The sequence below is a fragment of the Cucurbita pepo genome, chromosome 5 (assembly GCF_057944985.1).
Source record: "Cucurbita pepo subsp. pepo isolate OVF chromosome 5, ASM5794498v1, whole genome shotgun sequence".
NCBI classification, from domain to species: domain Eukaryota; kingdom Viridiplantae; phylum Streptophyta; class Magnoliopsida; order Cucurbitales; family Cucurbitaceae; genus Cucurbita; species Cucurbita pepo.
Window position 1 is genome coordinate 2,160,864 of NC_141802.1, and position 24,225 is coordinate 2,185,088.

General features: G+C 36.4%; 5 protein-coding genes and 3 non-coding genes across 9 annotated transcripts; 6 read left to right on the top strand and 2 right to left on the bottom strand.

Moving 5' to 3' along the window:
- Positions 1-608: 608 nt before the first annotated feature.
- Positions 609-4,360, top strand: LOC111794905 (aspartic proteinase 36). The gene is made up of 10 exons (XM_023677097.2): positions 609-1,138; positions 1,490-1,619; positions 1,738-1,988; positions 2,087-2,314; positions 2,509-2,671; positions 2,880-2,953; positions 3,053-3,149; positions 3,355-3,421; positions 3,515-3,586; positions 3,932-4,360. Exons 1-10 carry the CDS (start codon positions 897-899, stop codon positions 4,105-4,107), a joined length of 1,500 nt encoding a protein of 499 aa, XP_023532865.2. The 5' UTR covers positions 609-896; the 3' UTR covers positions 4,108-4,360.
- An 839-nt stretch (positions 4,361-5,199) lies between these two features.
- On the bottom strand, positions 5,200-8,412 carry LOC111794906 (ATPase complex subunit). 2 transcript variants are annotated; one of them, XM_023677098.2, is made up of 8 exons: positions 8,128-8,412; positions 7,753-7,793; positions 7,605-7,668; positions 7,313-7,507; positions 6,197-6,268; positions 5,832-6,010; positions 5,600-5,717; positions 5,200-5,469 (listed from the first exon to the last, which is right to left on the bottom strand). In XM_023677098.2, exons 1-7 carry the CDS (start codon positions 8,275-8,277, stop codon positions 5,600-5,602), a joined length of 819 nt encoding a protein of 272 aa, XP_023532866.2. In that variant the 5' UTR covers positions 8,278-8,412; the 3' UTR covers positions 5,200-5,469. The 2 variants fall into 2 exon arrangements, with proteins under 2 accessions (XP_023532866.2, XP_023532867.1); XM_023677099.2 differs by having other exon boundaries at positions 7,605-7,663; positions 8,128-8,226.
- A 660-nt stretch (positions 8,413-9,072) lies between these two features.
- Positions 9,073-12,282, bottom strand: LOC111796076 (GDSL esterase/lipase At5g22810). Its single transcript, XM_023678762.2, has 5 exons — positions 12,003-12,282; positions 11,378-11,505; positions 10,812-11,045; positions 10,239-10,494; positions 9,073-9,376 (listed from the first exon to the last, which is right to left on the bottom strand). Exons 1-5 carry the CDS (start codon positions 12,241-12,243, stop codon positions 9,183-9,185), a joined length of 1,053 nt encoding a protein of 350 aa, XP_023534530.2. The 5' UTR covers positions 12,244-12,282; the 3' UTR covers positions 9,073-9,182.
- A 3,572-nt stretch (positions 12,283-15,854) lies between these two features.
- Positions 15,855-18,812, top strand: AXS2 (UDP-D-apiose/UDP-D-xylose synthase 2). Its single transcript, XM_023678207.2, has 9 exons — positions 15,855-16,303; positions 16,514-16,606; positions 16,712-16,819; positions 17,378-17,492; positions 17,576-17,709; positions 17,790-17,891; positions 17,980-18,072; positions 18,171-18,306; positions 18,390-18,812. The coding sequence occupies exons 1-9, from the start codon at positions 16,031-16,033 to the stop codon at positions 18,503-18,505; spliced, it is 1,170 nt and encodes a 389-aa protein (XP_023533975.1). The 5' UTR covers positions 15,855-16,030; the 3' UTR covers positions 18,506-18,812.
- A 535-nt stretch (positions 18,813-19,347) lies between these two features.
- Positions 19,348-19,429, top strand: TRNAS-GCU (transfer RNA serine (anticodon GCU)). The gene has a single exon. It is a non-coding gene; the product is annotated as a tRNA-Ser (tRNA).
- An 80-nt stretch (positions 19,430-19,509) lies between these two features.
- TRNAS-GCU (transfer RNA serine (anticodon GCU)) lies at positions 19,510-19,591 on the top strand. The gene has a single exon. It is a non-coding gene; the product is annotated as a tRNA-Ser (tRNA).
- An 80-nt stretch (positions 19,592-19,671) lies between these two features.
- TRNAS-GCU (transfer RNA serine (anticodon GCU)) lies at positions 19,672-19,753 on the top strand. The gene has a single exon. It is a non-coding gene; the product is annotated as a tRNA-Ser (tRNA).
- A 44-nt stretch (positions 19,754-19,797) lies between these two features.
- RER1 (reticulata-related 1) lies at positions 19,798-24,007 on the top strand. Its single transcript, XM_023678870.2, has 7 exons — positions 19,798-20,479; positions 20,983-21,081; positions 21,374-21,594; positions 21,970-22,039; positions 22,205-22,284; positions 22,990-23,054; positions 23,459-24,007. Exons 1-7 carry the CDS (start codon positions 19,964-19,966, stop codon positions 23,650-23,652), a joined length of 1,245 nt encoding a protein of 414 aa, XP_023534638.2. The 5' UTR covers positions 19,798-19,963; the 3' UTR covers positions 23,653-24,007.
- The last annotated feature ends 218 nt before the right edge of the window (positions 24,008-24,225 follow it).

The window sequence follows — 24,225 nt, forward strand, 5'->3', positions numbered from 1 at the left end:
TTCCTCTGCTCAAGGTCAAGGTCTCTTAATGCTGTTGTATGATGAAAGTCTCACATCTGCTAATTTAGGGAATGATCATGGGTTCATAATTAAAAAACACTCTCCCTATTGGTATGAGACATTTTGGGGAAGCCCAAAGCAAAGCCATAAGAGCTTATGTTCAGAGTGGACAATATCATACCATTGTGGAGAGTTGTGTTCGTCTAACAAATGCAATGTTGCATGTGTCGACGTATATTATATTACAAAAATAAAAACTTAGAAAGCACCGTTTGAATTAGTCTTTGTTCTTTTTGGAGAGAATTGGTGTTAAAGGAAATAAAAATATATATATAAAAAAAAAAAAAAAAAAAAAAAAAAAAAAAAAAAAAGAATATGACAATCATGTGATAAAAATAAAGTTCCAAATACGACAGCGTTTAGGAATAAAATGGGGAAATAAAAATAGATTCGTATTTTTGTGGATAATACACTTTTTATGTGTCCCTATGCTCTAATCATTTTCATATTAATAATAAATCTTAATTAATTAGTTAATTAATTAATTTTTATTTATTGTTTTAAAACAAATTTAAGGGAGAGAGGGTGGAAAGGGAATGATAAATCGGTTACTTTGTGACAGAGCATCGGTAGCGTAATCTCAATTTGCTCAGTTCACCGAAACTTCTCTGTCTGCTCCATTCTTTCGGACCTTTCCTTTCTCTCTCTACACTGTTCAGCAATCCTTCTTTTTCTCTCTCTCTAGGATGAACATCGGCAATAATCCACTCCTCGATTATATCCCCCTTGTTATCTTCGTCCTTGTCTTCTGATGTTTTGTCTTTCTTGTTTGATTTGAGTATTTAATCGCTTTGTTTGGTGGTTATTATCCAATTTTGGAGACGAGGGATTGAAGAATGGTTGCGATTGTTCGTACTGGAGTGTCGGTTGTTGTCGCGGTGGTGATGATTCAGGCGGCGACTGTTTTGTGTGGGTTTCCGGCTAAGCTGACGTTAGAGAGGGCTTTTCCGACGAGTCATGGCGTTGAATTGGCTCAACTCCGTGGCCGGGACCGGATTAGACATGGTAGAATACTGCAGTCTTCTGGTGGTGTTATTGATTTTCCTGTGGCTGGAACCTACGACCCGTTTCTCGTTGGGTAAGGAAAGGGAACGAATCTTTTATTTCAATTTCTGCTTTTATCTTTCTTTTGGAATTTCAATTCAGTTTTCGTATTCTGAGTCTTTGACAAGATGTTCTGATTTTAGGAAACATATTTGGGCGTTTTGTCCTGATTGAGACTTTTGTGAATGAGTTCTGAACCTCTGAATTTTTTTTTTCCCCAGAAATGCGTTGTTCTTCTGTTATTTTGTGCTCTCTTTTTCCCAATTGATAGTTTTGTTCATGAATTGATCTTTCAATATATTGGGTCCTTCTGTTTCTTGATACATTAATTACCTTTGTTGATCATAATATTTTGGTTTGCCCAAAATTCGTGGCTCTTTTACAGGCTTTATTACACTAAAGTTCAACTAGGCAATCCCCCAAAGGATTTCTTTGTGCAGATCGATACTGGAAGTGATGTTTTGTGGGTTAGCTGTAACTCTTGCAGTGGCTGCCCAGAAACTAGTGGGCTACAGGTGATTTTGTGTTGCCATAAGTTTAAATTCCGTCTTAAATTGGCGGCATTGTCTCTTAAACCCTAACCATTTTGCCGCAACAATTTTTCAATTCAGTTGTTTTTTGTTTTCCTCACAGATTCAGCTCAATTTCTTTGACCCTGGTAGCTCATCAACGGCTTCTTTGGTCTCTTGTTCGGACCAAATATGTGCTGTTGGAGTTCAATCCTCCGACTCAGCCTGTTTGGGCCAGAGCAATCAGTGTGCTTATGTCTTCCAATACGGTGATGGAAGTGGAACTTCGGGCTATTATGTTATGGACATGATACATCTTGATATAGTAGTTGATAGTGCCATGACTACAAATTCTTCAGCTTCAGTTATGTTTGGGTGAGTTTATGCTTCATTCCAAAACCAGTTCTCATAATCATATGTTTCTGTACCTGTGATCAACTCTTTTCGTTGGTGGATTGTCGTTTATTTAACAGGTGTAGCACATCACAGACTGGAGACTTGACTAAGTCAGATAGAGCAATTGATGGGATCTTTGGGTTCGGGCAACAGGACTTGTCTGTGATTTCACAACTGTCTTCACGAGGATTAGCGCCGAAAGTGTTCTCCCACTGCTTGAAAGGGGATGATAGTGGTGGGGGAATATTGGTCCTCGGTGAGATTGTCGAGCCAAATGTTGTTTATACGCCTCTAGTACCATCACAGTACGTTTTTCGTTTTCCCTGATCCATTTTCATTATCTTTGTCTAGGATGTCTCTTATTAACTTAGTTACCTATAATTAAAATGTTACAACAGCAAGCATTGTAAACTTATCTGAGTTTTTGGAGTTTTTGGATCAAATAATGTCTGAAAGCATATGGTTTTTAATTGTTGTTCTTGTTGGCATCAACTTTCAGGCCCCATTATAACTTGAATCTGCAGAGCATCTCTGTTAATGGTCGAGTATTACCTATCAACCCAGCTGTCTTTGCAACATCAAATAGCCAAGGAACCATAATTGACTCCGGCACTACTTTGGCATACCTTGCTGAGGAAGCTTACGACACTTTTGTTGCTGCTGTAAGTTTCACTTTCAGATGTTTCTTATTGTTCAAATGACCAGAGCACCATTATGACGCTTCATTATTCATTATCATTGTTCACACTGTTATATTCGATATTTTCCTTTATAGGAAGGCTGAAGTAGATTCAATCTTGGAATATGGTCTGTATTTTCTAATGCGTGCCGAATAATTATAGTTTTTATTTCTTCTATTTTTTAACACAGATCACGAACACAGTTTCACAATCGACACAGTCTATTGTCCTCAGGGGAAATCAGTGCTATATGACCTCCTCCAGGTTGGTTTAATTTACAATCTAGATTTCCGTTAGAGGTTATCGTTTACTGCAACGAGGAAACTGACTCTTTACTTTTTGTCTTTCGGTGTAATCTCGTAGTATCTCTGATATATTTCCCCTAGTAAGCTTAAACTTTGCCGGTGGTGCATCATTGGTATTGAGACCCCAAGACTACCTGATTCAACAGAGCTCTGTTGTAAGCTTACAGTCTTCCCTTCATTGCCTGGACATTTACAACTATGATATGCCATATTTTTAAAACAGACGTAAACCCGTTTTTCCTGCCTCAGATTTAAGGAGCATTATATTGAATCATTTTTAGATAAATGTAGTTTTGTTGCTATAAGCCTATAACTTATATCCTCGTTCGTAATCGAGTTTGACGAAGCTTTTCAATGCAGAGTGGTACTACTGTTTGGTGCGTTGGTTTCCAGAAAATTCCAGGTCAAGGGATTACAATTTTAGGGGGTGAGTTCCAAGATATTATACTTTTTGTTTATCTTTTATCCATTTTCTAACCTGAAGATACTGATATTGTATCTTCCTCTCTCTTTTTGGCAGACCTTGTTCTGAAAGACAAAATCTTTATTTATGATTTAGCTAATCAACGAATTGGATGGGCTAACTATGACTGTGAGTTTCTGTCCACAACTCTCTCCGAGTCGATCTCGGACACACATAATGAAATAGATTCTAAACACAAGTTTTTCAACTCGAGTACCCCATCATACACAAAACATACACACTGGTCATCTGTACTTTGATTTTTTAAAAAGGGTTTTGTACATGAAATAGAATTTTTAACCATGTGTTTATATGAGCTTCATCCAACTTGCTACGCAAAGATCATGGTTCATTCATTTTACTACAGTAGATCACAGATCACTTAACAGAAATTAAAAGAATTTATATTTTCTTATAAATAGTTTTGAGATTCATCGAACGGTACGTTTCTAATATGATTTTCTCCGTATTCAGGTTCGACGTCTGTAAATGTTTCTACAGCTACCAAGACTGGAAAGAGTGAATTTGTGAACGCAGGGCAGCTCAGTGACAGTGGCTCTGTGCAGAATCAGCCTAACAGAGTTGTTCTACTAAGCATTCTTGTATTGTTTGTTAAATTATCCATTTTCTCCGGCTTCCTTCATTTATAGCGTCTAGAGAAAAAAGATTAGATTTGTCATTCTTTCGCTGTATAATATGTTCAGATGCCAACATATAGTTATAATAGCCATTGAGCCGACGTAGGTCCACTCATAGTCTCCATTTCAATCCTTCCTTTTTCCCCTTGAATTAACATTATACTCTCCACTAAAATTGGTCTCAGCTGCGTTGTAAATCTCTTCATATGAACTAGTCGGTTCTGTAGAAGTTCGATTTATAAGAGATTATACTCATTGTTCTGAATCTCCTTGTGTGTTGTAAAGTTGTAAGACCAATTATTGGTCGGCAAATATTTTAATCACATGAAACTCAACTTTTGATATTTAAAATTGAATCTAGTTTTATTTGATGTTTAAAGTTCAACATTGGCCTTGGAGGTTTGAATTTGATTTATGTCTCTAAAAATCAAAATAAAAAACTAAGTTAACTATGGTGTATTTTATTTTAGAATGTAACGTTAATAACCACTTGTTGTACTGACATCAAAATCTCCATAACTCTGACATCAAAATCTCAAAAATAATCTCCATGAAAGTTATTAGAAGCCTAAAAAGGTGACTCAGCAACTGCTGACTCCTTTTCAATTGAAAGAAATAGTCAAAGCCCAATCGCATTGGCTAGTCAATCTCAAAGGCAGATAAATTGAAGAGACATGACATGCAAAAGTCGGAACATGTAAAAATATCATTATAACGTCTTTTGAAATCTATAGAAGAAAAGAAATCAAAGAATATTCGCAAAGAAGACTCCCTTATACAAAGATCTACAACAATGTAGTTTACCATAGAATATATTGATGTAAATTATTCAATATTTTCGGTTTCTATAGTCACACCTCCTTCCATTGTAAACTGAGATGGTCTTTTGTAAGCATCGTGAATAACGTAAATTTCAAACATCAATCAACTTTTCTTATTCTAAAAAAAAAAGTATTAGAACACCACTCGGGATGGAGAAGAGGAAACAATGGTAAACAAGCTAGGTCAAAGAGATAAAAAAAATGCAATAGGGCGATTATACCTAATAATTTATTTTCTATAGCATTAACCTAGGCGTCCACGAAAATAAACCAACACGTGAAATTACAAACAAAACCTTGGAAATAAAATGAGTATACATTATATAACAAAAAGAGTCGTCATCTTACATTTGACAACTTGACTTTAATATATATAATAGTTGCTTTCTAGAAATTAACTCACAAAATCTTTCCTTGGCGTTAATTCACACCATTTGAATATCAGATCATCCTTATTGATAAATACCCATTCCAGTAATCATCTGATAATTTTTCTTGCTGCATCGTCAGAAAATAGACTTCCGACCCCAAATCATTTTATGGAGGATAAGTTCTGAAGAACATTGAATAGATCAAGTTAATTTTTTTTATTTAAAGTAAATATAAACAATGAGAAATTGAGAAAAAAAAAACTTTCCAAAAGAAGTGACTTTTTCAGATCAAGTTAATTTTAGATCACTCACTTATTTCTCTTCCAAAAGAAGTGACGCGCATGAAAGAAGAGATGACACCTCCTCTTGAGTTGCCAATCCAAACCCTTGCCATCTTATTCTACCAAATTTGTCAAGCAGAAATATATACCTAAGAAGCAAAAAGAAGAAAAAAAAAGTTCACGAAGAATATTTGTATCACTTTACTTTATTGATTTATCTGAGGAAAACGGAAAGGAAGGCAAGGAAATGAAAAAACTCATACCCAGAGAGAAGATTTATTATTTTCAGCTCCTTTCTGAAGTAATAATGGTCGCCAAACGAGTATACAATCTTCCTTTGAAGTGAATCATTCAGTGCATTGTCACTGGATTTCCTCATCAGCCGAAGAAGCAATTTCTTAATTGGATTCCGACATAACAACCACGAGTCTATAAATGAAACCTTGCAAGTGAAAATTCTAAATGCTGTTAACAGAACCATAACATTACAAATTCAGTTTCTACACACATAGAACAGCATCTGCATTCTGATTAGAATGCCGAAGTTTCTAAATTTTTAAATTGCAACAGAAAATGGTCACATTACGTATGGTTGGACCAAATATAATTAGTTATGGAATTACGTTACCTCGTATAACTGGACATTCTTTGAACTCGAAAAGGCATCAAGAAAAGGGGCACTCCAAGAATTAATCATGGCCTGCAAAGGTAAAAGGAAGATATGATGATGATACCAACACACCTCTTTTCTTGATCAATTTAATGATTTGCAAGCATGCCTGTCTAACTCAATTGCTCATTCAAAGGAAGTGAATGGAAAGCAAGGTATTGTTTGGACGTACTTCCAAGGGAAAAGTTCTTTTAAACAGATTTATAATGGGCTAAAAGAGAATACTTCATTGTTTAAAAGAGTATTGTGCTGCATAGCCTTTATTTTATTTGATTTGATTTGATTTATTATTCTAAAGAATACTTGAAGACTCTTCTTAAATCAAAGAATGTTTGAGCACAACTCAGCTAAAACAACATTCAAAGTTTGGACTGTCTAAATAAGTTAACAATAAAGAACAGATACCAGTCCTAAAAGAATTGAGAACTTTTTAATACCATTCCCAAACAGCATCAAAATTTGAATATGAAGTTTGCTAGCTTATTTTAGTGCATTTAAGTAGTTTATTTCAGAACCATTTTATTTGAAATTCTGAAACTCTAACGCTATTAGACAAAGAAAAAGGGGCAATACCACTTCTTATCAGTGAGACAACGTTTCTCCTAACAAAATAAAGTAAAAGAAGGCAATTAACTCTGCTTTTTTACATTAACTCTTTAAATATGTAGCATCCAACCACTTGGATTGACACTGATCAACGCAATGAAGAAAGCTTTAATTCAAACTAATATCTTTAAAGCCACCGATCCAAATGTTGTTAGCCACCAATCCAGAATAAAGTATAGCTTATCCCAAAAGATCACAGAGATACGTAGGCCATTTGATTTAAAAGTTTTCAGGATCCTTCCGGACATGACAAAAGATCACAGTGTATATATAATTGTATTTTATCCATTTTCCAGATAACTGAAAATTCAAATCTCTTGGAGAGAAATAAGAATTGGGAATGGAAAAGGACACTTCAAAATCCTAATTAATGATACAATACTGTCATCATATTAAAGATTATTATAAACTTAACATGTTGTATCCATGTCAACCAACACAACGGATGATAACAAAACCAAAATGTACCTGGGAGCTTTCTCTGAAAGAAAGACACAGTAATGTGGCCACAGGCAAGGCCGATGCCGAATTATTGCCTTCGACCTCATTAGCATCGAATTTAATGGGTAGCTTCAACGATTTACCATCAGAATAGCTCACTTCAAACTCGGGAAATTTTACAGCAGCCATAGCCGGAATCAGAATCTTGTTAGCTGCTGCAATCTTCAAACTCGGCTTTAATTAATTAAAATTCGAGAAAAAAAACCTTACACTACCATTTAAAATTTAACTCGACTTGTCATCAAAACTAATATATTACCTTTCCACCATGTTGCTTAAGCTCTGCAAGATCAGCAAAGTATCCTCTGTTCATTTCATCTGCACTGTCACAATTTAAATCAACAAAGCTTCTTGATAATTTTTGGTCTCAGTTAATCAATTGCCTACAGCTTTGTAATGCAACTTACAGTCGAGCGCGCTCTTTCTCAATGGCTGTTTTGTTTCCAAGCTGCAAACATCAGGAAAAAGAAATCTTAATATGACACACACATATTACCCTTTTACTTATCCGAATAACTGCATCAAGAAGAATCTAAAACATATAACAGGCATGAACGAGTATTTTCAACCAGTTCTAAGAAACAGAACTAAGCAATCAGTTATAAATTCACGTCAGATGTTCTCGGTCATGTACAATTATCTTTCAACAACAAAAAGAGTAAAATTCTTCGTCGAAAGAGCAACCAAAGAAAAAAAAGTCAAAATATCCACCATTTTTGTTAAATAAATTTCGTTTCATATTCTCAAAACCTAATGGAAGCTAAGAAAAGTAATCAAGGTACCTGATAAATGTCGAGGAAGCGATTGGAAGTCAGCTGAGCTAAGTGCTGCGAAGGAAAAACAAGGAATTTTTCCTGGTAACCAGAGAGCTGCATTGTTAAAGAAGCTCGAATCGAGCAAGCATGAGGAACTAATCGCTTCAACCCAAACATGTCTGTGGTCGATTCGCCTTCTCTCACGGTATCGTCTTCACACTCTCTGTTGATTCTCTGATGAACCCTAATCGGAAAACTGTACGGTCAATCTCTGCAAACCGCGGGAACGGACTGCTCCTGAGTCACCACCGGTGAGATCGATATTGGTACGCAATAACCGGACCGTTATCTGGGCCTGGCCCAATATAGCTCTTTAGTAAGGCCTGCTGGCCCATTTGTGAATTCTTATTGGGCTCACTACACAAGTTTTATTACTTCTCCATAAATATATATACATCATCGATCAAGAGATTAGAGGTTTGAATCCTTCCATCTCATATATTATCAAAATAAAAAGAAATAAAAATCGTTATTTTGTTGACCGAGAGTATACATAGTTGTAATAAGTTCACTTCCGACCCGAAAGACGTAAATATTTTATAATAAGGCAAAATATATATATATATATATATATATATATATATATAACTCTTAACTGTGGGCCTCGAAGGTAGCCATTGTGTCATATGGGCCAATGCTTTGAGTTTCGAGCATGTCGGATGAACCTAATATAGTTTTTGACATGTCTAAGAGTGTGAGATCATACGTCACGAGTCAGAATGGACAATATCAATTAGTGATCGGCATTGTATATCATAACACCAAAGCTAAAGCAAGTATATGAAGAAGGAGAACCGTAGAAGACAACATAGTGGACTTACTTGTGTTAAGGATATTTATTAATAAATTATAGTTTACCATATATATTATATTTAATATTTTATAAAAGGCAAATATTTACCTTACGTATCTCTATTTATTACTTTTTTTATATATTTATAATTTATTTGATTATAAATAAGATAACTTTCATACGATAAAAAGTAGAGAGACAACAACTTTGGGGCAGTGAGGCGTATGATTTATGAAATGAGAGAGATGCCAGCGGGGAGTAGATTATCGGCCAAGAACTTGTTTGCAGCTTCTGATGGGTGGAATCCATCCCAGAACACGTATTCAGATGCGTTCGCACATGTCCCTACCGATTCTTTGTTGCATAGGATTGATGTCTCGAGCAAGCCTGTGCCACAGCACGCCTTCCTTGCCTCGAAGAAACCTACACAAATTTATGCACGAGATCACGAGTTAATAACACGTCGTGGGCCCTAATGGTCATATATTGTTCGTTTTGGCTCGTTATGTATTGTCGTCAGCTTCATGGTTTTAAAACACGTCTATAGGGAGAGGTTTCCACACATTTATAAAGAATGGTTTGTTCCCATCTCCAACCGACGTGGGATCTCACAATCACCCCCTTAGGGGCTAACATCCTCGTTGGCATACTACTCGATGTCTGGCTCTAATACCATTTGTAACAATCTAGTAGATATTGTCCGTTTTGGTCCATTACGTATCGGCGTCAGCCTCACGATTGGAAAACACGTCTACTAGGAAGAGGTTTTCACACATTTATAAGAAATGCTTTGTTCCCATCTCCAACCGATGTGGGATCTCACAATCCACCCTCCTTAGGGGCCAACATCCTCATTAGCACACCGCTCGATGTCTGGCTCTAATACCATTTGTAACAGTTTAGCAAATATTGTCCGTTTTGGCCTCATTATGTATCGTCATCAGCTTTACAGTTTTAAAACATGTCTACTAGGGAGAGATTTCCACACTTTTATAAAGAATGTTTTGTTCCCCTCTCCAACCAACGTAGGATCTCACAATCCACCCCGTTGGAGGCTAGTGTCTTCACTAACACACAGTTCGATGTCTGGCTCTAATACCATTTGTAACAGTTCAAACCCGTCGCTAGCAGATATTGTCCACTGTGGCCCGTTACACATCGTCATCAGTCTCACGGTTCTAAAACACGTCTACTAGAGACAAATTTCATACTTGTATAAGAAATGTTTTGTTCCTCTCTCCAGCCGACGTGAATATTGTATGAGCAATTAGACTAAATGGCATACCGTTTTCAGCCGGCTTTGTGACAAGTTGATAGAGAGGCTTGTAAGTGTCCAAGACAACCAAATTGAGGCCAGGAAGGTTGGCATGCAAGCTCTGAGATGTGGCATTGAGCTTGCTATTGAATGAAACTGCATCATTGTTTAGCTTCCCCACACACTCATTGCTGTCAGATCCAAAGATTGTTATGGCTGTCGGAAGACATCCAAGCGGTGGTAATGTTGTCACTCCAATCCTCCGTGCTCCCAATGCATAAAGATTCTAAAAACATGAGTTAGTTTATGTAACAGTTCACTGCTAGCGAATATTATCTTCTTTAAACTTTTCTTTTCGGATTTTCTGTTAAGGAACGTGTCTGCTAGGTAGAGGTTTCCATACCCTTATAATAAATGTTTCGTTCTTCTCTCTAACCAATGTGGGATCTCACAATCCACCCATTTCGGGGCCAGCATCTTCACTGACACATTGGTCAGTGACTGGCTCTGATATCATTTGTATCAATCTAAGTCCACCGCTAGCAGATATTATCTTTTTTGGACTTTCTCTAAAATATTCGTGTCGAGGAGGAAGGGCAAAACCTGAATGAAGTTGATGCAGGAGGCGATGAGAATGTCAGCAAACTGAGTAACAGTATATTTCTTGTAAACTAGAGGATTCACGTAATAGTTCTGCAGAAAGTCATTGCTCCCCGCACTGACAAGGTAAATAGCACCAGATATGATGGCTGAAGCGTTGGGTTTGCCAGCAAATTCTGCTACTTTGTTCTGATACTCCTTGTAGTATTCCAGCTGCTGCGTTAGGGAAAGAGCATTCTACAGTACCACAAGGCCAAACATGTTATTAATATAGGAGCCGTGTCCAAGATCGATACTATAACGACCCAAGTCCACTACTAGTACATATTGTCCTCTTTAAGCTTTTCTTTTCGAGCTTCCCCTCATGGTTCACATAGAAGGGAACGAGTGCCAGCGAGGACGCTGGGCCCTGAAGAGGAGTGGATTGTGAGATCCCATATCTATTGGAGAGGGACTCTCCTAGCATACACGTTTTAAAAATCTTGAGAGGAAGGACAATATCTACTAGCAGTGGGCTTGAACCATAGCAGATGTACGATATTTAAACTTTTGATTTATAGTAGTATTACATATAGGTGTGCTGTTGTGTCAAGGTATCCGGAAGCAGCTGAGGCAAAGCTTGCTCCAATCAGGAGGTTCTTTCCTCCTGCTTCTCCCAGGTAAGCTTGTGGGTAAGATGTAAATCCCAAGTACTCAGCTGTTCACAAGGCAACAAAAGAATTTATTAGATGATGGACTCGTGGACAAGTTGTTCTCTTTGGACTTTCACTCAGGGTTTTTAAAACGTGTCTCCAGAGATAAGTTTTCACTCCTTTATAAAGCAGATTCATTCTTCCCCCCAACTGATGTAGGATCTCACAATCCATCCCCTTAAAGACCCAACGTTCCTTTCAAGGGCTTCTCCAGACGCGTTTTAAAACTTTAAGAGGAAGCTCTTAGAGGGAAAACCCAAAAAGACAATATCCACTAGTGGTGAGTTTGAGCCGTTACAAATAGTATCAGAGTCAAACATCGGACGGTGTGTAAGATCCTACATTGGTTGAAGAGGAGAACCAACCATTCTTTATAAGAGTGTGAAAAGTTATTTGTAGGCCTGAACATAACGGGCCAACACATAGAATATCTATTAACAGTGGACTTAGATAGCGTATATAAACATAAGTAAATGAAACTAGGTTCTAAAATTGAAAGCACCAGTGAAATCTGAGGCAAGTTTTCCATTGCAGAACCTTCCAGTGGGGTTGTGAGTAACAAAATCTCTCCCATAAGGGGGAAAGTTAGCTTTAATGAGGGTTTTGAGGTGATTGTTGATGCCCACATCAAGAACAGAGTCCCCAAATGTGAACATTGCAGGAACCAGTGGCTGCCCATTTGCCAGAGATTGGCTCACAGGCGCAAGGAGAAGGAAGAAAATGGCTAAACAAGTCACATCCATGAGTGTCCAGTGAGGTTGCTCGAAAAATAATAGCTAAGAACAGAGATTTAAATGGTTTGTAAAGTTCATACGCTCAAGAAATCTGATCATTTACAGCTTGGTATGTATCAACTTATATTATAATCCATATTTAAAGGTTTATAAAGTTTCTTAGTTCACCAATTGTTTGGAATTCGCGATTTCGTGTTACGCACCCTTATTTGCTTTCCAACTGCTCTGTTATGTCACTGTCGTGTTATATATTTAAAAAACAAGGATGTTCGAGGACTCCATTGACTTTAGAGAAGGTTCTATGGTGTACTTTATTCGAAAAAAAGATTGTTGGAAGAGAATCATAGGTTGGATAATTAAAGAGAATATCTTGATTTTATAAATAAAAAATATTACTTCTCAATGGTATGATACCTTGGAAACCAAGAGTAAAGCTACGAGAGTTTAGTTGAATTGTAACCCTGTTTTCGAGATCTTTGCAAGAAAAGGTATCAACTTGCAAATCTACGTGAATTTTTTGTTTCCCAAAAGATTAACCCGAACTAAACAAAAAAAATTAACCAAACTCCACATTTATAGTTAGGGTTGGATTGTTCGGGTTAGTCGAATTCTCAAGTCATATAAACACTCGTACTTGATTGTCAAGAGTATAAATTTTGTCCTTTTATGCTCTCATGCAATAGAAGCTCTAATCTCTGGAGAAGTGCGTCTGTTCATGTCCAATCAAATCGTATTTTATTTTTAAAATTTTATAAAAATTAAAAATAATTTATATTTATAATAGAGATTAATAAACGTTTAATATTTAAATTTTATAAAATTTTAATTATTAGTGTAACATATATTATAATAAGTATAATTTTTTAGAATAATTTAAAAAATATATAAACGATAATTCAAATTGAGGTTGGATTGAGTTAGATAATGAATTTTATTTGGGTAATTTAAGTCACTAATAAACCACCAAAATAGATTAAAACTAAATATTTGAGATCACAACCACAATAATAAAATAAAATTAAAAATAGAATTTATGGCATGAAAATTATAGTATTGGAAAAAGGAAAAGGCATTGGAAAAGAACAACCAGCCACCACACAGGAAAAAATTATTATTATTTATTGGGTATGTGATAGCCGACATTAGGCGCGTGCTCCTAACGCGCTATTTGGGAGCGTGGCTCAAAGTCTGCATTTCTTAGCTGTCTGTCGGTGCACAGAGCGATTAGATCCTAAGCGATGACAGAGCAAGCTACTAAGCTAGTGCTGGCAGTGGACCCCACTTTTTAAACTTTTTTTTTTAACAAATTTAACAGTTATTTAAATATTTATAAACTATAAAAGAATGGTGAAATTTGAAAGTACATAGCTAAATCAATATTAGTTCTTACATAATAATTTTTTTTTTTTTTTAATTTAAAATTTAAAATTAATTCTTCGGAGACATAAAATACATACGACAAACGTGACTAGAAATTCTTCAAACTCTATTAGATGCGTTCGGCTTGCAGTTAACAACTTAATGTCTAGCATCGTAGTTCTTAGCGTAGTTAGGGATAAGACATCTGCTTAACTTTGTATTCCCATCAATATTTTATCGGGAGGAATGACTATTGAAATATATTTTTCAAACTTTATTATTAATCGACCCCAACATCATCACAACCTCAACCGTCCCTTTCATTGGTTCTCCTCTTTAAGCTCGAGTAACAAATTTCTGACTCTCTCCCAATCATAAGGTCTATTTTCCTTATTATCGCTTCTTCTTTTGATCTCAACGACTATTTGACAAATATATTTCAAGTTGATCAAACAAGTCATTTATCTTGCAGTCTAGCTACTATTACGATCAAGGTGGTTGCATTTATTAAACTTTTAAACTACAAGACCTATTCGTTGAAACGTGAGACATACTCTTAAATAAGTGAATTTGACGATCGTGTAGGACTCTTCCTCTTAAGAACCGAATAATTAATGCACGTGCTAATTTGTTGAAAGAACGGGCTGAAATTCTTCGATTTCCCCCTACAACAAATTTCCAATACCTATAATAATATTTTTCATAAAATTAGAAGGAAAAAAAAACCTTAAAATCTTCTAAAAATAGAGGAAAAAGTTGAAAAAAATCCAAATATGTTTTTTTCGCAGAGATTGAGGATTTAGTGTATTATTGTTATTTAAAATTTTTTCTTTTTTTTCTGTTCGTATAAAAATAAAAGGAACAAACGTGAACCCACATGAGCATATGCAGGACACAAAGACAGCTAATGCTGAAGCTAATATGCACATTATGCCCACATGACACTCAATTTGACTAACTTTTTTTCTTCTTCATACACGAAAAATCCCCCATAAGCTTCTTTTAGTACCCATTATAATTTATTATTATTGGGTTAATCCCAATTTTTATACTTTATAAAAAACTATTAAATAAATAAATTTTTTTGTTCACCTACAAACCTTTGATTTTTTGTTTTAATTTGATTAATAGTTTAAATATATATAAATATATTTTAAAATGTTAAATTAATGGTAGATAAATATTAAGAAAAAACACAATTTTAAAAAATAAAATAAAACACAAAATTAATTTTAATTTTTTTATATATAGTTTTATAAATATATACAACTAATTTTTTCCTGTTCTGTTTGAAATATTTTTATAATCGGCTTCCAAGTACTAATAAAGAAAGTATATTAATAGCTTTTTTCTACTTTAAATTATTACCAAATTAATTTCTGAATTTGTTAAAAATTCACTCAAATGTAGAATATTGACATTTACTTGTTTTTAAATTATATTTAATTTTTCAACCCTCTATTTATTATTCTTCTGCTGGTTGTGAAGAGTTGATTGACACAGACGTCAATCAATTGAGTAGAGGAGGATGTCACAGTCATGCATGCTTGCCTAAAGCATGACATATGTCCCAACATTGTCCGAGTCGATTGATTGGAACATCAACCAATTGAGTGGGGGAGAATGTCACGCTCATGCATGTCTAAGGCGTGTTGTCAATGGCCACATGATACATATCCCGATCTTACTTGTCTAGGACGTGTTGTCCCTTTCACATGCTGTCATCTTAGATAGGTCTTTACCATTTCATATTGGGTCAGTACGGGGGTGTATGACCGTTCACCAAAATTGTGTCTACACCTGCAAAAGCTAAAATGCTCCAAAATGTACTATATGAAGATATGTGTAGATAACTACAGTATCTGGCACTTGTAAATGTTTGATATTTAAATTTTATAAGATTTTAAATGCATAATTTAGAGATTTAAAGGGTAAAAAAGTAACGGTAAAAAAGAAATATGGATAATGAGAAGTAAATAAGTTTAAAACAGGAGTTTAATCCCTAATCTTGTAACTAATGGACGTCCCAAATGATTAGCATGGCTTAATCTTCAAAGTGTTAGTACTAAAATTAGACTGCAAAACTTTTCCGGTGCTATTAATGGAATTTCTATAAAATTTAATCTAATTCCTGGAAAACACGTGTCAGGTCTCGGAGAGCGAGTATGTATATTTTCATACTCACCGGTGGAAGAACAGAGGTATTTGATCTTTCGCACACTCGCCTGTCGTCCGCCTTTTCTCTCGCTCTCTGGTATTCCCATTCCTTCAATGTCCATAAATACGCTCAGCCTCTCAATTCTTCTCTCACAAGTCACAACCCATTTCCTCATTTTCTAATTTTGTGATCTTTTCTTCAAGCTTCTTCTCCTCTGTCTTCAAAGATTCTTGCAGGCACAACGCGGGATCTTCACTTTAGATTTGCAGAGTAGCAACAATGGCGTCCCAGAACAGAGTAGATCTGGACGGCAACCCGATTAAGCCGATCACCATTTGCATGATTGGCGCTGGTGGGTTCATTGGCTCTCACCTTTGTGAGAAGCTCATGGCTGAAACCCCTCACAAGGTGCTTGCTCTTGATGTTTACAATGACAAGATTAAGCACCTTCTTGAGCCCGATTCCCTACCCTGGGCCGATCGCATCCAGTTCCACCGTCTCAATATCAAGAACGATTCCAGGCTCGAGAGTCTCGTTCGAATGGCAGATCTGGTTCGACTCTTGTGATTCCTGAGCTTTTCAATATTCATTCTTCTTGAAAGAATTGTTCATTTCTTGTTCTGTGTAGTTTGAAGAATTGGTTCTTCTTTGAGTTTATTGTTAGTTCTGTGCTAATGCTCGTTCTTGTTCTTGCGGGTTTTGTCATTAAATTTGTGTTTTATGAGATGTTTTGTGATTGGAATCTTTCTTTGCGTGATGCAGACGATAAATCTTGCTGCGATCTGTACACCGGCGGACTACAATACGCGACCACTTGACACCATTTACAGCAATTTCATCGACGCAATTCCTGTGGTGTGTACGCGATTTGTTCATCTTTTTCTTTCTTGATATTTTTACTTCTTAATTCAAAGGATTAGGTTATCGTTTGATTTGATTTTATGTGCTCTCTTTTCGAAGGTTAAATACTGTTCTGGCAACAACAAGCGTCTCATTCACTTTTCAACTTGCGAAGTCTATGGTAAGACAATTGGAAGCTTTCTTCCAAAAGATAGCCCTCTTCGTCAGGTAAGCCATCTCTTTCTACTTTCCTTTTCCTCTTATTATAAATTGCGTCAATTCATTTGATCTATATTCATTTTCCTTACTCTTTCGATGGAATTGCTATGAATATGTACTCTGGAGATTCAATATACGTGCCATTTTGTTTCAATTTCTCCCTCGTTACGGAACTTTCTTTGAATCGCCATGGAAGATTTGCAGGATTTGACTTGAAATGAGAGTAAACATGTTGCAGTAAGAAAATTCTATTAGATCTTTAAATTGAACCGTCAATGCCCCTTCACAAATGATTGAACATTCTATACAACATATCTTGGTTTGCATGAGGATGTGGATTTCTGTATTCTTTGATCAACAGTTTGGTTGAAATGTAGATTACAACCGACATTCTACTCATTGATTTTGCCATGAAACTAGTTTCCAGATTGAAATAATTCTCTGATTTGAAAATTACATGTTCATAGATGACAGCGATTTCTAATGCTACTTTTCATCGTATCCTTACATGATAGCGTAATTGTCGAGAATGAGCTGAACCATTGTGTTGTAATTTCTCTATGATAGGATCCGGCATATTATGTTTTGAGTGAGGATGCTTCTCCTTGCATCTTCGGTCCCATTGAGAAGCAAAGATGGTCGTATGCATGTGCGAAACAATTGATTGAGAGGCTGATTTATGGTTAGTTTTCTTGTGTACTCTGTTGCTTCATGGGAATCAATACTTGGAAACTGCAGTTCTTCTTAGCCTTTGTTCTTTCCCAGCTGAGGGTGCTGAAAATGGGATGGATTTTACAATTGTAAGACCATTCAACTGGATCGGACCAAGGATGGACTTCATTCCTGGCATTGATGGCCCAAGTGAGGGCGTTCCCAGGGTTCTAGCTTGCTTTAGCAATGTATGTTCTGTTAATTTGCTTCTTTGGCTTCCAGTTTGTTTCAAACTCTTGACTGTGTTTCCTTTTATGATATAATGTAGAATCTCCTTCGACACGAGCCACTGAAGCTTGTGGATGGCGGTCAATCCCAAAGAACATTCATATACATTAAGGATGCCATTGAAGCAGTTCTTTTGATGATTGTATGACTTACTTACCTTCTGTTTTTCTTTCTTCTTCAACCTAAAGTTTGAAGCAGACATATCTGAATTGTTGTGTATTTTTGTTCAGGAAAACCCAGCAAGGGCCAATGGCCATATCTTCAATGTGGGCAACCCCAACAATGAAGTAACAGTGAAGCAGCTTGCTGAAATGATGACCAAGGTGCCAAATCGTATCTGCTTTTAAAATTCTATTATTATTATTATTTGCTATTGTTGGATGAAGAAAGTTAAGCTAAGTTCGCTTTTGCACTCGTGCAGGTTTATGCAAAGGTAAGCGGGGAACCTTCGCTCGAGACCCCGACAATCGATATAAGCTCTGAAGAATTCTATGGCGTGGGCTATGACGACAGTGATAAGAGAATTCCTGACATGACCATCATCAACAAGCAACTCGGTATGATGCACATCTCATTTCGTTTTGTCTCTGAATAGCGATCTTAATAAACTTGCACGAATATTTAACGTATTTTCCTTCAGGTTGGAACCCGAAGACATCGCTCTGGGACCTGCTGGAATCGACTTTGACCTACCAACATCGAACATACGCAGAGGCAGTGAAGCAGGCAACATCAAAACCAGCTGCATCTAGCTAGGTAGAGAGTGTGACGATGATGCTGTTACAGTGAAGGAGTTTTATTTGTATTCTTTTCTGAGATTATAAGTATATGTTGATGGATGAGAGTCCCACATTGGTAACATTTTTTCTTTTTTTTTTTGTTCTTGATTTTGAAATGTGTTAGTTGTGGTGGGGATAGGCGAAGAATATGTGTAGTAGTAGCAGTGTAAGCCCTGTTGGGGGGAAGACTCGGTGTTATATGTAAAATGATTGAATTTCAAGCTTGGACTACTACAAAGTCCAAGGGAGAATACAACTAAAATCTACTACGTTTCTGTCTTTTACTTTCCCTTCTTTGGACACATCTTAATATTAGTAATCGAATCAATAATTCTTATATTATTCTAATTTAATAAAACCCTAAATATATACACCAAAACAAGAGAGAAAATGTCATACAAGAAAATATTTTTGTAAGAGTATCGAATATTTTTACTTTGACTGCAAAATGTCATCAACCGAAGTTGCTTTGGCCGAGTGGTTAAGGCGTGTGCCTGCTAAGTATATGGATGATTTTTTATTTTCTTAAATTTTTTCATTTAAAATTAATTAAAAATTAATATTATCCATGTCAGCTATCAATTGAAGTCGCTTTGGCGGAGTGGTTAAGGCGTGTGCCTACTAAGTACATGGGTCGCTTGAAGTCGCTTTGGCGGAGTGGTTAAGGCGTGTGCTTGTTAAGTACATAGGGTTTCTCGCGAGCTGAGAGTTTGAATCTCTCAGGTTACGTCTATTTTATTTTTTTTCCCAAGACATTCCAAATTTTTTCATCTATAGTTAATAAAAAATAACTATTGTCCATGTTAATTGTCAACAGAAGTCGCTTTGGCCGAGTGGTTAAGGCGTGTGCCTGCTAAGTTCATGGGGTTTCCCCGTGAGAGTTCGAATCTCTCAGGCGACGACTATTTTATAACTTTTTCCAAATTTTTTCATATAAAGATAATTAAAAACAATTACTGTCCATGTCACTTGTCAACTGAAGTCGCTTTGGCCGAGTGGTTAAGGCGTGTGCCTGCTAAGTACATGGGGTTTCCCCGCGAGAGTTCGAATCTCTCAGGCGACGACTATTTTATAACTTTTTCCAAATTTTTTCATATAAAGATAATTAAAAACAATGACTATCCATGTCATTTGTCAACTGAAGTCGCTTTGGCCGAGTGGTTAAGGCGTGTGCCTGCTAAGTACATGGGGTTTCCCCGCGAGAGTTCGAATCTCTCAGGCGACGTTCTCTTTTACACTTTTTCCTTTGATTTTTCATTTATGTTTATTTTCTTCTCTCTGTATCATTTCCGCCGATTCCTTGTTACTGTTTTTTGCTTCTCCTCCAAACACAATTTAGGTTTTTGGTTTTTGATCGTTTTTCTTCCACATTCTTCGAGTCGTCAACCATTTATTTCTAGGGCCTGCCGTTCTTGCAAAGATAGCTGCCATTAATATGTCAGTAACCTCGTCCTGCTTCAATCTCATCCATTCCGCCGTTACTTCCACCCCAGATGCCTTTCCTTCGAAACTCGAAGTTAGAGCTTCGGGATGCTTTACATGGCCTTCTTCTGAATCCAGGAGCTCCTTTAAGGTTGTTGCTTTTCATTATTCATCGAATGTGAGCTTCCGGATTCCACTTAAGTGTTTTTCGTCCGAGGCGGCGGCTGAGACGATCGCGGCGGCGAAGGACTCTAAGGTCTTTGATACTGATTTTGAATCTCGAATAGGTGGGGATGGTGGTTTTGGAGGAGATGGAAATGGTTTTGGTGGCAGCGGCGGCGGCGGCGGTGACGGCGGCGATGGAAATGGTGATGGCGAGGAGGAGAGGGAGTTTGGACGGATATTGAAATTCGACGACGTGATCAAGGAGGCTGACGCTCGAGGAGTTAGACTTCCTGAGGATATGCTCGAGGCTGCTAAGGCAACCGGGATACGGGAAGTTTTTCTTCAGCGTTACTTGGACTTGCAGGTACAATCCATTTCTCAAGTTCGTGAAAGTAAATGAATCGAAAGCATCATGCGTAGCACTTGAAACTGTTGCATGCCTGTCGCTCTTGTGCTTGCTGTTTTAACAACTCCTTGCAGGATTACCTTATTTGTTTCACTGTTCTTTAGGGTGAAATTCAACAAAGCAATTGTTATCAGCTGTAAATTCAGCAACCTCAAGAGATTTTGTTGATTTGTGGGACATGAAGTACGTTTTTGAGAATGAAACTGTGTTGAATATGTGAAACTTTTCTCATATGATTGAACAAATCATTAGTTTCACTGCCCTGTCACCATGATTCTCCTCTAAATCTCTCTATTTTCCCTCATGTATATATCAGTTAGAATCCTTCTCCCCTTCATCCTTTCAAAATTGGTGGTGTATGATTGCTTTTTGCTTGAGCATAAAGATGATTTTTTTTTTCTTATTTTGAAAACAAATATCTATCAAAATAATGAAGGAAATTTTCTTTTGGTGTTTTACAGGGGTCAGGTTGGTTGTTAGGCTTCTTGATGAATTCCTGCTCCATGTTTCGTGACCGAATGCTAGCAGATCCTTCTTTTCTTTTTAAAGTCGGAACAGAGGTTTGTTTTGGTGTTATTAAAATTCAATGCAAGCTAATGATCCACAACTCTCGCTGTAGTTTTGCATTGTTAGCAATGAGTTAATTTTCTCCTATAGTTGCTAATTGTTGGCATTTATAGCAGCGAGAGAAATCACATTGTTGGCATTTAAATTCAGGATTTGAGGCCCTTGATTATATGTTCTAACGGATACCATACCTTGACAGTTCTCTTTGATCAATTCAGATGACTTGTTGATTAATTGTAAAATACAATTCCCAATTAATGGATCTGATGATCTTTGCTGATGCAGGTGGTCATAGATTCATGCTGTGCTACATTTGCTGAAGTTCAGAAAAGGGGAGAGAATTTCTGGGCAGAGTTTGAGTTATTTGCTGCTGATCTTTTGGTTGGTGTTGTGGTTGACATTGCTTTGGTTGGTATGTTAGCACCATATGCTCGTATAGGACAGCGGCCTGTATCAAGAGGTTTATTAGGACAAATGCAGCGTGCTTATTCTTCTCTTCCTAGCAGGTTAATATCACATGACACGTTTTATGATGAAATTTTCAGTACCCTTATAAGTTAATTTTTTTTTTTTTTTATTTCAATATTTTGAGGCAAAAGATTAGATTACAAACTTCCAGACTTGTAGTTCCCTGTGTTACCTTCTTTTATATTTTATTTAGTTCTTGCTGCTGTATGCTCGACAAAGTTTCTTGAGCCACTACTTTGTTTAGTATATATTTTTTTCTTTTGAAGATGAGATGATATTTTCTTAACATTGGACGGAAAATCAGTCTCTCCAAGATTTGGCCTCAATTTGCTGACCATTCTCGAATTTAGAATTTCCACGCTCCATCTTGACTTCTATAATTAATTACCCTTTTTTTTTTTTTGCCTCTGCAGTGTTTTTGAAGCTGAAAGGCCCGGGTGTAAATTCACAGTGAAGCAGCGAATTGCATCATTTTTCTATAAGGTACTGATTTCATTTTTTTAAAGCAATTGAAGTTACTTTCTCATCCTTGTTTCTTTATCTTGTTTTGGAACTTAGTTTTCGAGGTATGGCTTTGTTTTTCTTGTTACTGCTGTATCTCTTGGGGGGTTTGATTTAACTTATAATCATAGGTGCATTTTTGTCCAGGGTGTCTTGTATGGTTCAGTGGGATTTGGATGTGGTCTCATTGGCCAGGGGATTGCTAATTTGATCATGAACACAAAACGGTAAGCTTGTTTAAATATGTCTTGCATGCCTTGTTTTCTACTATTATTAGACTACCCTATATTTTTAAATTGGTCATGTAGTTGTTTACCTTAAAAAGAAGTTCACCTGTTGGTGTTGATCAACCCATGAAACTTTGATTTGTTCTTCGACTGATGTGTGTTTTTAGAACAGATGTACCATTGTCACAATCCATTTCTGATGATTGATTATAGACCGATTGATGTAGGACACACTAAACAATTACAGTTAACCGAGGAGTTGAATATGACAGTTCTAAAATGATAGTAAAATATACAAGTACAGAATCTGCTTTGAAATAGGCATAAGATTCCAATTTTTTTGTATCGCTTTAATCATTAATTTTATAATTTCTTGGATATAAAGATATAGCTGATGCTTTTTGCTTTGTATTTATTTCTAGTTTGTCGAATTGTATTTTTCTATCATTCTTTATTTGTCCCTTGAATCTTTTCGAAAATGACATGTTGTCTGATTGCATGTGTTATATATTTGCCTTAAAGAACCTTGAATCTATCATGTCATCCGTCCCCTCCAAGTTGTTGAAGACCTATTTCAATGTTTGAAATACTTGATTATGAATTATGATAACCGTAAAAAGTTGAAATAGCTTTTTATTTATACATTAGACGATCATTATATCTCTGTCTTGATATTTATCTTGGGAACTGTATTCAATGATTCAGGTGTATAAAGAAATCAGATGAGGATGTGCCTGTGCCTCCTCTCATTCAGAGTGCCGTTCTCTGGGGTATACATCTTATCTGTTCCTTGAATCCTCACTATTTTACTTTACTAATCTGTTTTGTCTTAATATAAGTAGGTTCACGTTCTTCTGAATTAATCTGAATCAATTTAGCTTAATACATCATCAATAATTTAGCTAAATTGTGATTCCTAGTCCGTAGTTTGGTGCACAAGTCACTCATTTCTTAGTATCTTACTTACTGGCCCTCCCATTTACTTTTATTAAACATAAGTTTTGGTCAAGTTTCAACATGGAACCGATATCAAATTCTTGCTGGAAAGCTTAACCAATAGCCCCGTTAGTTTTATCAGTCTGTTCAGCTCTATCCTCATGTCAACTACAACCTGCTGACTACTTTTATACATGTTAATTTAGCAACTCTAAATCTTCTGTTTTCCCCGATTCAGGTGTTTTCCTTGCGGTATCTTCCAACACTCGTTATCAAATTGTGAACGCACTCGAGCAGGTGGTCGAATTCTCGCCTTTGGCAAAGAAGATTCCACCGGTGGCAATGGCCTTCACAGTTGGTGTGAGGTTTGCCAACAACATTTATGGTGGTATGCAGTTTGTGGATTGGGCAAGATGGAGTGGTGTTCAATAAATTTAACATGCTGCATTCATTAGCCTTAATCTTTTTTTTTTAAAAAAAAAACCTTATCTGTAAGCTTTAGGTTAGGAATCTGAAAAAAAAAAAAAAAAAAAAGAAAAAAGAAAAAAAACCCTTAGTGTTGCTCCCTACAAGAAGTATTGTATCTTAATCTGTATGCTTTTGGTTTAGGCAGCCAATCTCTTATACTCCTGGGGTTGGGCTGGGTGGGCTTATAGCGAATAGGATGTCGATTTTTCGTATGAGTATCATTTGGGTAGTGGTTGGAAGTTTGTTGGATCAAGGTTTTATTTATGGGATATTTAACTTAAACTTGTGTAGATCCTTGAAATAAATCATGACTTGGATATGCATGTTCTTCAATGCAATTATTAGGGAATTTGCATGAGAAAATTGTTTCAATTTGAAACGATGGCAGGATCTGATCGTTATTGCAATGATTAGTTTCGACCTGCAACAGTGCTAACGGACAAAACGTTGCGGCCGCCCTCTTACAAGGTTTTAAAATATGTCAATTAGAGATATGTTTACATACTCTCGTAAGAAATGCTTTATTTCTCTTTTCGT